General features: G+C 41.2%; 1 protein-coding gene across 2 annotated transcripts in view; it reads right to left on the reverse strand.

Annotated features, from left to right (window-relative positions):
• LOC137371209 (rho guanine nucleotide exchange factor 17-like) overlaps positions 1-12,399 on the reverse strand; it is a 522,466-nt gene that overhangs the window by 192,907 nt on the left and 317,160 nt on the right. For both annotated transcript variants that reach the window (XM_068033382.1, XM_068033383.1), the window contains exon 3: positions 1,820-2,002. In XM_068033382.1, the coding sequence (XP_067889483.1) occupies positions 1,820-2,002 (183 nt within the window). The remainder of the gene's footprint in view (positions 1-1,819; positions 2,003-12,399) is intronic.

Raw genomic sequence — 12,399 nt, forward strand, 5'->3', positions numbered from 1 at the left:
TATTACAAATTCCTATGATAACATTTGCAACGTAAACTGCCAATGTGAACCTGTCATGCTGGAGTCCCACCACTGGCTGGAGAGTGTAATTACAGTATGACAGTTTGCATGGGCATTTTTAATTATAAATGTGGATATGGGGATTTATAATGGATAAAAAATAATAGAACTGAATGTATGACTTTAAAATGGGTACTGAAACACACCTATATGCACTGGTCCAAATGTCCCCTTCCTTCTAACACTGTTTCACCCAAAGACTGCACTATGTCTTAACTCCCTAGGAAATAGACTAGTAATATTAGTGGTCGTAATAGTAAACCTCATTTTTATCATGGGTAGCTGTAATTCTGCTATGCATGTGGCTATGGTTGACAACTCTGCCTTTGACCGTCAAAAGATTTTCACAGGAGACTCTTCCACAGCAGTAGCAGAGGTGATTTCTTTACCAAATCAGCACATGAAAAGAATGACTGATCCAAGCCATGTACCTCCTACATAAGTTCTAGGGGTATCGATCTTTATTTTGAAAGCTTAAAGGAATACTCTCCAGGAATATACACCTTTCAGCATTCACTGGAGGAAGAAAAGCAGCAAAGGAAACCTGCAACTGAATCCAATTTTACTTCCAGTGAAGGCCATTATCTTAGCTATTCTTCCAAGACAACACAGGGAAGCACATTTACTCCCCCTGGCCTGCTGCAAGGGAAGGAACAGGAGATAAGGTGCAGCTACTCCAGGCCTAAGTTTTTTCTAATAGCAAATAACAGGTACATTTAATCTAGAGTGTTATACAAAGATGATTAACATGATCGAGGAGTTCAGGTAATGTCAGAAAGTTGAACAAAACCAGAATGTTTTGTACAGTGATGTTAACCCTGAGGTTATGTTGTAGCCCATAACACTTCCAATTTCAATTACTGGAATGCTGACTTTTAATGTTTTTTCAGCAGTAATAACTTTATGAGTATAAAATACATGCAGCATTCCACTAAATGCATCACAAGATAGACTGATTCCAAAATGGGGGTACTGATAATGTTATCAAATGATCTGCTCAATAACATATAAGCATATATTTTTTAAAAAAAGGAAGATTGTCAATTAAATTGCTGAAGTCTTGGAACTATATTAATTTTGCTACAAAAGACTGGGGTACAGGACAATTCACCAATGGACTATTTGTCCCTCAGTGTCAAATTTGGTTTGAAAACACTCCATTGAAGCACCTTGGGATGTTTTACTGCGTTTAAGGTGTTACATAAATGAAAGTTGTTGTACACCCAATCTAAAATGTATTTAAGGCTACCTCTTTTTGAAACATTTTGAATCTTGGTCCACTATGTTTTAAAATGTTCAAAGTAGTGCGTGCCTCACTGTACTGTGTAGTAAATGCTCAGCTTCCAAGGACTGCATTATAAAAAGCACAGTTTAGATGACACTGGAGCATGTCTCGACCAACGAAACCATCACAGTTGAATTGGACAAACAAGCTCAGTATGACTGATAAAAACAATAATATTGATATACCCCTGTGCTGGCACCAATACTGCAACCAGGGGTTGGCCTTTTTGTTGAAATATACTCAATGGTGTCATAAGAAGAGCAAAGTACTTTAATCGAATGATCTGCACATGTAACATGAATTGGTCTCCAAGACTTCCCTGAAATCAGCTGGAGGTTGTTTCAGACTTGCTTTATGAAGGACTAAATAAAGCAAATTGTGTCCAGCCAGCAAGAACTCAGCTCTCAACTCCACTCTAACTCAGTAAAAATTCTTCCTTTATTCGGAAGATGTGTACAATTGTGCAGTACTCACTGTTTCAATCATCAGGTCACCCACTTTCTGTTTCTCATGCCAGTTTTGGACACACTGATGAGCCTGCTCTAAAAACTTTTCATGATGCTCCAGGATTTCCGGAATCTGGAAAAACATATCATCCACAAGGGCCAGGTCACAGATACATGAATTCTCCGGCTGCTTCAGAGGCCTCATGTATCCCTGTCAGAGAGAAATATTAAACCAGTTATTAATCAGCAGCAGTAAACATGATCAGTAAATCAGCTATCGTTATCCATTGGAAATCCATAGAATCAGGTTGTTCTTCTGCCTCTTCTTGAATGGGTGATGGTGGACAGTTCACAACATTAATAGTATTGTTGCAGCATTTACCAAGCCTGTGAAATGTGCTCGACTGACTCCAATTCCAAACCTCATTTTAAATTCTGATCCTCACGTACAGCCCTTTATAGTTATTGTGCAGTTTTTAAGTTTCTTGGCACAGGCACAGCGTCTAAAGCAACCTGAAGCTGCGACAGGAAAAAAATGAGATGCCCATCCCTTGAAGGAATCTGGGAAGCTGATGCCAATTTTTGCATTCCAAACCTATTGAGAATCAAGCTTAGGACTTTCGTTGACGGATTCTTATCAACTAACTTTCAGAAGTCTGCAAATAAATGCATTGAAACTGTGAAAACGTGCTGAAGGCATGTCGGCCAATGATGGACTGATTCAAATCGAGGATGCGCCAAGAGGCCAGAATTGGAGGAGCACAGACATCTCATAGGGTTGTAGGGCTGGGGGGGATTTCAGATAGGAATGGGTGAATCCATGAAGTGATTTGAAAACAAGAATGAGAGCTTTTAAATTGGGACATTGCAAGACCGGGAGCCAATGGAGGTCAGTGAGCACAGGGGTGACGGGTGTACGGCACTTAGTGCAAGTTAGAATATGGGCAGCAGAGCTTTGGATGAGCTGAAGTTCAGAGAAGTTTTCTTTCAACTTGCACATTCAAACTGGCAGAGCACGATCACAGATTCAACCTCGTATATATAATAAAACTTATGCAATGCTGCACATAGTGAATTTCAGGTATTACATGTATGTGGCAGATAGCATAATTTATATTGTATGGCATAACGCACAATATGATCTATATAGCGGAATGTATTGCACAATATTTAAGCCTAGGTTTATGGTGGAAATAACAGTGAAACTATCAATATTATTCCACTGAAAGTGAGAGCAACTTCTGGAGTCTGCACGTGCACAGAACAATGCAGAAATCCAGCAGTTGTCGTCAATGATTCTGCACTTTTCCAGACAGTGCGTTGTTGAGGCACCACGTTACACCTTCTTGAATGAGGTGTAACCAGGTTCTTAACAGCATTCTAACTTCATAATTACCACTAGACACTCTCACTGGCCTGGAGAAGCTAATTTTATATTTGTGCAATATCAAATTTTACCATAATGCTAACAAATTTCACATGCTTTTTAAAAAAAGTTTGTTTATTGTTAATTTAGCTTCAATATTAATCCAATGATAATCATTTATTTTGCTATCTGAAATATTTCAATTAGAAATGAAGGGATTCAGTGCTTTACGCTTCCCGGTTTGTGTGTAAATACTTTAATATTTATTGAAACTTATAAGATTCTGAGGGGGCTTGACAGGGTAGATGCTGAGAGGATGTTTCCCCTTGTGGAAGAATCTAGAACTAGGGGGCACAGTTTCAAATTAAAGGGTCTCCCATTTAAGATGAAGATGAGGAGGAACTTCTTCTCTTGGAGGGTTTGTTAGTGTTTGGAATTCTCTTCCCCAGCGAGTAGTGGAGGCTAAGTCATTGAATATATTCAAGGCTGAGTTAGACAGATTTTGATTGACAAGGGAGTCAAGAGTTATGGGGGAACGGGCAGGAAAGTGGAGTTAAGGCCACAATAAGATCAGCAATGATCTTATTGAATAGTGCAACAGGCTCAAGGGGCCGAATGGCCTACTCCTGCTCCTAATTCTTATGTTAATGTGATTGGCTGCTTACCTGCTTGCTGACATCCCTGCTGCTGCATGCCAAAACATCCCTTTGACATGGTGCCAGATTTAAATTGCCATGGGGAAAGGGGAAAACCTGCCACAGAGATCACTAGATCTGTGTGGGTAGCTTTCCTCGAGGTCAGTGGCGAGTGTCATCGCTTCCTTATTGACCACAAAATCCAGCCCACAATATAAGTTTTTGAAATTCTTTCATGGGACGTGGGCTTCATTGGCAAGGCCAGCATTTGTTGCCCATCCCTAATTGCCTTGACAACTGAGTGGCTTACTAGGTCATTTCAGATGGTAGTTAAGAGTCAACCACATTGCTGTGGGTCTGGACTCACACGTAGGGCAGACCAGGTAAGGACAGCAAATTTCCTTCTCTAAAGGATATAGGTGAATCAGATGCATTTTTATGACAATCAATGACAGTTTCATGGCCATAACTGAGACTAGCTTTCAATACCATATTTTTAAAAAAATTTATTGTATTTATTAAATAATTGAATTTAAATTCCACCAACTAGGATTTGAACCCTTGTCCTTTGGGCATTAGGCTGGGCCTCTGGATTACTAGTTCAGTGACAATACCACTGTGCCACCAACTCCCCCTATATACAATATACATACTATGCTATGTGATATAATACACAACATATATATTAGTGCATGGTATTGAACATTATACAGAATATTATGCATTAATGTGCAATCATTCAAACAGTTTCCAACTTGTGTTTGTGATTGGATCCTAAGGCATCTGACAGGCCAACAATTTCTTCCCAGAAATGACATACCAGGCCCAAAGAAGTTACCACAGTAGTTTAAAAAGCACCGAGCCCAGACAGTAGAGCTGCCAACTGGGAATGATGCATTTCTTTCTTTGGCTCAGAATTCAGGGAATCCTCAGACTGTCATTTTACTTAAAATTTCATCAGCCAGCTGCCTTGGCAGCCTAAGCTCCTGCCCACAGCAGAGGAAACATGGGGATCAGAGTTAACATGGACGACTGAATCCTGGGCCCAAAGATCCCGACATGTGTGGCCCAAAGAAGTTGCCACAGAAGCCTAACAATGACTGATCCAGAGACAACAGAGACGGAATGTAAAAAAAAAAGTCTTGAATTGCCAAAACCTCTTCGTGAAGATGCTGACCAACTGTGAATGAGTTACTGGGTAGCAATCCAATCAAAGGCTCCAGGGCATATTATCCACTAAAAGAAAAACTGGAGCTATGTTCACTGAAAAACTCATTGCTATTTTTTTCCAACAGCTATTTAGCATATTTATTTTTAACTAGCAGATCACCCATGGTGTTTGTCGGTGAGTTGAAGGACATGCTTTTTTTTATAGCATTTGGGCTGTTATCAACAAAGATTGACAAGAAAATTGTAACACTTACAGGAAGTGTATGCTAGGCACAAAGGAGTGAATCTAACGGAATTTGCCATTACTTAGACTTGACCTTGCACATTAAAATTTTATAATGTTTCATGTGGCAAGTTGTTGAATGTGTACATGGATAACATCGCAGCAAGAGAAACAGAGCATCCTGGGACCAGAGTGAACAGGGCAAGAAACTATAGATCTTCTTAAACAAGCAGGCTGAAGGATTGTGAAGTTAACAACACAAGGAATGAGAAGAAAGTGTAAATTAAAGTGGGTGAATTCAATGTCAAATCAGGTACAGATAGAGAAATAAAGAGAGGGCAAGAAAGATTGTACTGAGAAAGGAAAAAAAGACAGAAATGATGAGAAAAATTATAATTTTCAATTTTACATTTTTTTGTTATTCATTCACAGGATGTCAGCATCATTGCGAAGCCAGTATTTATTGCCCTTCCCTAATTGTGGTGGTGAGCTGCCTTCTTGAAGCATTGCAGTCCATATGGGGTAGCTGCACCCAGTATTGTTCGGGAGGGAGTTCTAGGATTTTGACCCTTGTCCTGGATGGTGTCGAGGTTCTTGAGTGTTGTTGGAACTGCACCCATCCAGGCAAGTGGAGAGTATTCCAGCACACTCCTGACTTGTGCCTTGTAGATGGTGGACAGCCTTTGGGGATTAAGGAGGTGAGTTACTTGCCGCAGAATTCCCAGCCTCTGACCTGCTCTTGTAGCCACAGTATTTATGTGGCTGGTCCAGTTCAGTTTCTGGTCAATGGTAACCCCAGGATGTTGATAATAAGGGATTCAACGATGGTAATGCCATTGAACATCACGGGGAGATGGTTAGATTCTTTCTTGTTTGAGATGGTCATTGCCTGGCACTTGTGTGGCGCGGATGTTACTTGCCACTTATCAGCACATGCCCGGACATTGTCCAGGTCTTGCTGCATCTGGACAAGGGCTGCTTCAGTATTTGAGGAGTCACGAATAGTGCTGAACATTGTATAATCATTAGTGAGCATCCCCACATCTGGCCTTATGATGGAAGAAAGTTCATGGATGAAGCAGCTGAAGATGGTTGGGCCTAGGATACTACCCTGTGGAACTCCTGCAGTGATGTCCTGGGACTGAGATGATTCACCTCCAACAATCAGAACCATCTTCCTTTGTGTTAGGTATGACTCCAACCAGTGGAGAGCTTTCCCCCCAATTCCCATTGACTTCAATTTTGCTAGGGTTCCTTGATGCAACACTCAGTCAAATGCAGCCTTGATGTCAAGGGCAGTCACTCTCAACTCACCTCTGGAATTCAGCCCTTTTGTTCATATTTGGACCAAGCCTGTAATAAGGTGCATTGGTCCTGGCAGATCCCAAATTGAGCGTCACTGAGCAAGTTGTTGTGCCGCTTGATAGCACTGTTGACGGCACCTTCCATCACTCTGCTGATAATTGAGAGTAGACTGATGGGGCAGTAATTGGCCAGATAGGATTTGTCCTGCTTTTTGTGGACAGGACATACTTGGACAATTTTCCACATTGCCAGGTAGATGCCAGTGCTGTAGCTGTACTGGAACAGTTTGGCTAGGGGTGCAGCCAGTTCTGGAGCACAAGACTTCAGTATTACAGCCAGAATGTTGTCAGGGCCCATAACCTTTGCAGTATCCAGTGAATGTAGCCGTTTCTTGATAACACGTCGAGTGAATCAAATTGGCTGAAGACTGGTAACCGTGATGCTGAGGTGGCTGAGATGGATCATCCACTCGGCACTTTTGGCTGAAGATGGCTGCAAATGCTCCAGCCTTGTCTTTTGCACTGACATGCTGGGCTCCCCCATCATTGAGGATGGGGATGTTTGTGGAACCTCCTCCTCCTGTTAGTTGTTTAATTACCCATTCATGACTGGATGTGGCAGGACTGCACAGCTTTGATCTGATCTGTTGGTTGTGGGGTCGCTTAGCTCTGTCTATAGCATGCTACTTCCGCTGTTTTGCATGCATGTAGCATGTGTTGTTGCCTCACCAGATTGGCAGCTCATTTTCAGGTATGCCTGGTGCTGCTCCTGGCATGCTCTCCTACACTCCTCACTCAACCAGGGGTGGTCCCCTGGCTTGATGGTAATGGTAGAGTGAGGGATATGCCGGGCTATAAAGTTACAGATTGTGGTTGAATACAATTCTGCTGCTGCTGAAGGTCCACAGCACTTCATGGATGCCCAGATTTGAGCTGCTACATCTGTCCGAATCTAAGTCATTTACTACAGTGGTAGTGTCATACAATATGATGGAAGGTGTCCTCAGTGTGAAGTTGGGAGTTCGTCTCCAAAAAGACTGAGTGCTAGTCACTACTACCAATACTATCATGGTCAGATGCAGCTGTGACAGGTTTAATTGTTGTTGGAGATTTTAAAAATTAGGGAATGGTGGCATAGTGCGTATGTTACAGGACTAGTAATTCAGGGGCTTGGACTACTGATCCTGAGTCATGAGCTCAAATGCCACCACAGCCAACAATGCTCACATCCTGAGAACAAATAAAAAAAAGAAAGTAGACTCCATACATGTCGTGGATAATTTTCAGTGCTAGAGAGGTTGACTGGCAGTAATTAGAAAGAAATGGGAAAAATTATTCCTGTGGTGAGTTTTGTTCATAAATACGATGCAAGTATAGCAACATTACGCCATTCAATGGTGAGCCAGACCGTGAGATGGTGTTGTCACAAAGCTAACAGCAAAGCGGCATATCTTGGACATCAAGGTTTAAATTTCCACATTTAATTGCACATCTGTCACTTGCCTGAAGTTGCTGTACAATTGTGCATAAGTAACGGAAGCACCATTAGACTTACTGTGACTTTGACAGCAAGTTATGGGCCAAAACATATAATGTTACTGTCAAATCTCTTTGGCACTGCTCATAGTTATTTCTTTTTGGGAGTGTCTTTCAACCTTCCTCTCTGTATAATTATCTTTTCTATTCCTTTGTCTCTGTGTGGTCTTTTGTGCTTCTATCCCTGTCCTATTGTCTTGCTGTCTTTTCTTCTTTTCCATTTTATCTCTGCCTTTTGCTATCCTTTTCACCCATTTCTGTTTCCTTCCTCTTAATCAGGAGATTAGAGAAGCATGTAGCATGGGTAATACAGTAATGATGGGTGATTTCAATCTGCATATAGATTGCGTAAACCTAATGAGCACTAATGCTGGGGGAGGACGAGTATCTGGAGTGTGTTGTGTTAGGGATGGTTTTCTAGAGCAGTATGTTGAGAAACTGACTAGAGAACAGCCTATTTTAGATCCAGTATCATTTAATGAGAAAGGGCTAATCAATAATCTTGTGGTAAAAGAACTTTTAGGGATGAGTGACCATAATATGATAGAATTTTACATTACGTTTAAAAGTGAGATAATTCAATCTGAAGTTAGGGTGTTAAATTTGAACAAAAGAAATTATGAAGGTATGAGGGGCAAATGGACTGAGGTGGATTGGGAAAATACATTAAAAGGTATGACAGCACATAGGCAATGGATAGTCTTTAAAAAATTATTACATAGTTTACAGCAACTATACATTCCTTCAAGGCACAAAAACCCAAAAAGTCAGTCAAACGTGGCTAACAAAGGAAGTTAACAATTGTATAAGATTAAAGGCCTATAAAGTTGCCAGAAATAGTAGTAAACCTGAGGACTGAGAGAATTTTAGAATATAGCAAAAGAGGACCAAGAAACTGATAAAGAACAGGAGAACAGAACATGAATGTAAACTAGCAAAAAACATAAAATTAAACTGTATAAGCTTCGATAGGTACATAAAAAGGAAATGTTTGGCTCAGACAAATGTGGGTCCATTACAGGCAGAATCAGGAGAATTTGTAATGGGGGACAGAGAAATGGCAGAGAAACTAAATGATTACTTTGTGTCTGTCTTCACTGAGGAAGATACAAGAAATCTCCCAGAATTAGAGATTCAAGGGACTGGGGAGAATGAGGAATTGAAGGAAATTAGTATTAGTAAGATGGTTGTATTAGAGAAATTAATGGGGCTGAAGGTTGATAAGTCCCCAGGACCTGATATTCTACATCCCAAAGTGTTGAAAGAGGTAGCTATGGAGATAGTAGATACATTGGTGATCATATTCCAAAATTCTATAGATTCTGGAATGGTTCCTACAGATTGGAAGGTCGCAAATGCCATCCCACTATTTAAGAAGGGAGGGAAAGAGAAAACAGGGAACTACAGACCTGTTACCCTTACATCAGTCGTAGGGAAATTGCTAGAATCTATTCTAAAGGATGTGATAAATGGGCACTTGGATAATAATGATCTGATTGGGCAGAGTCAACATAGATTTATGAATGGGAAATCATGTTTGACGAACCTGTTGCAGTTATTTGAGGATGTTACTAACAGAATTGATAAAGGGGAGTCGGTGGATGTAGTATACTTGGATTTTCAGAAGGATTTTGATAAAGTCCCCCACAGGAGTTTGGTTAACAAAATTAAAGCACATGGGATAGGTCGTAATATACTGGCATGAATTAAGGATTGGTTAACGGCAGAATACAGGGAGTAGGAATAAACGGGTCATTCTCGCGTTGGCAGGCTGTGACTACTGGGATGCCGCAAGGATCAGTTCTTGGGCCCCAGCTGTTCACAATATATATCAATGATTTGGATGTGGGGACCAAATATAATACAAAACTAGGTGGGAATGTGTGTTGTGAGGAAGATGCAAAGCAGCTTCAGCGGGATTTAGTGAGTGGGCAAGAACATAGCAGATGGAATATAATGTGAAAGAATGTGAGGTTATCCACTTTGGGAGGGGGAATAGATGTGCAGAGTATTTCTTAAATGGTAAGAGATTAGAAAGTGCAGATGTACAAAGGAATCCCAGTGTCCTCATCAATAAGTCACTGAAAGCAAACATGCACGTGCAGCAGGCAAGTGGGAAGGCTAATGGTATGTTAGCCTTTATCACAAGAGGATTTGAATACAGGAGTACTGAAGTCTTGTTTCAATTGTATAGAGCCTTGGGTAGACCACACCTGGAGTACTGTGTGCAGCTTTGGTCCTCCTACCTTAGGAAGGATACTATTGCCATAAAGGGAGAGCAACAAAGGTTCACCAGACTTGTTCTTGGGATGGTGGGACTGTCCTATGAAGAGAAATTGGGGAAACTGGGCCTGTATTCTCTAGAGTTTTGAAGAATTTCACTGAAACCGACAAAATACTTGAAGGGATAGACAGAGAATTGTGAATTTTTGGAATTCTCTCCCCCAGAGGGCTATGGAAGCTCAGTCATTGCTATGTTTAGCGCAGTGATTGACAGATTTCTAAATGCCAATGACTGAAAGGGATATGGGGATAGTGTGGGAAAAAAGCATTGAAATGGATGATCAGCCATGATCATATTGAATGGCAGAGCAGGCTCGAAGGGCTAAATGGCTTACTCCTGCTCCTATGTCCCTATGTTGGTGAAGGTTTAAGTGTTGGTAAAATGGGAAGTAGAGGTGTTGGCTGGAAAAGCAATTTGCTTTGGGCTTCCAAGAGGTTTTGAATTGTGGGCGGGGTGCATGAATTGGCCAGGATGTATGATGGCAGTGGAAAGCCTTGTGAACGGGCAGGTGCTCTAACCATCTTATCCCATGCCCACTTCCACAGTTGCAGATTTTGTCTCACATCCTCTGCCTTAGCCCTGCCACTCCACACACCCACCCCTCCTTACCCCATATGCTGCTATCTCTTCTTCATATTATGTCACTGCTGTCATGTACTACTGCCTAATCACGTCCGATCACTCTGCATCATCCAAACTGCTGCCTGTTTGCCACCTCTGCTGCTCATTCTCGGTCAATGGTTCTCTTGCCCCTGGTCTCACTCTATCTCTTGCATTCTTTTGTCTTCTCTTCCCATTCCCCTTCTTCCTCCCTTATGGAAGGAAGACCCTGCCAAATGCCAAGACCTAGAGACTGTTAATATATTATTTATATAGATATAGTCAGAGGATAAATCATTTGAAATTTTAACATGCAACACCCCAGAGTCACATCATTTGAGCTAACAGCTGTTTCCATTAAACTAGTATTATGTGAAATGGAGCCTCATTTGAGACACAGTTATTGTTCTACAAAATGGATACTTAGGATTGATTGTGAAGTAGTAACTGAGGGATTCTGATTTTCTTAATTTGTAGCTGTCATACGACCCCAGGCTGAGGTTATCACTGTGAAATCACTGGGCTAGTGACATCACAAGGGCAGGCTGTTCAATTTTCATTGCAAAGCAAGCCTCAGGATATAAAATAACGAAGGAACTCCGCTGATGTCTCAGTGTTCTACCAAGACAGACAGACCAGGCTGGTTACATCCTCAATCTCCGCTCTGCTGAGTTAGCTGACTCCAGCAACAGCTGGGATGCTACAACTGGTTTCAGCAGCCTTGTCCTCGAGAGAGAAAGAAAAAGAATCAGTCAGGTTTCACTTTTTCGATTACATGGTGATTTAGACTAATACAGGATTTCCTTTAATCACTAAAAGGGAGTAAAGTGATTTCCTGTCAGTAAGGCTTTTGTTAATTTCACTGTAGACCATACAAAGTGAACAGCGAGCAGGGATCATACAAGCAGAAATTTCAATTACTCTGACTCAATTTGTGAGGCAATCCTCACTAATCAAACATGAGCAAGTGTTGCACAGTTTGCTACTGCATATTTATATGTTAAAAAAATGGCACAGATCGGGAAAGTACTTGAGCTCATTAGGGGTGACAGCATAGCACCAGAATTGGTCTTTCTGCACCCCCGGTTAAGGAAGAAAAAAAAATTGAGCACATTCAACATCGTTCCTCTACGATCCCTTTGAGGTGTGTGGATGTGGCTGTCAGATTAGGACAGGAGCCAACAGCTCACTGACATTCACTGTCTAGGATCCACATGAACAATGGTCACTTATGTGAGGTCTAGCCCACCAGTCTGTGTCTCCAGAAGGAGAGAATCTTCGGAGAAGGAGGGAGAAGAATAAATTATAAATAATGGCTGGAAAACAAGCCAAATAATAAAGTGATTGCTGTGATCCAGATTTAAATCCTTAGTAAATTTTAATTATGAAAATGCCACTACAATACAATACCTGCTTAACCAAACACAACCTGCAAAGTTCCCTCAGATCATCAGGGCTCCCATTACGATACCATTACGTAATTGGAAGAA

This window comes from Heterodontus francisci, chromosome 6 (genome assembly GCF_036365525.1).
Source record: "Heterodontus francisci isolate sHetFra1 chromosome 6, sHetFra1.hap1, whole genome shotgun sequence".
NCBI classification, from domain to species: Eukaryota; Metazoa; Chordata; class Chondrichthyes; order Heterodontiformes; family Heterodontidae; genus Heterodontus; species Heterodontus francisci.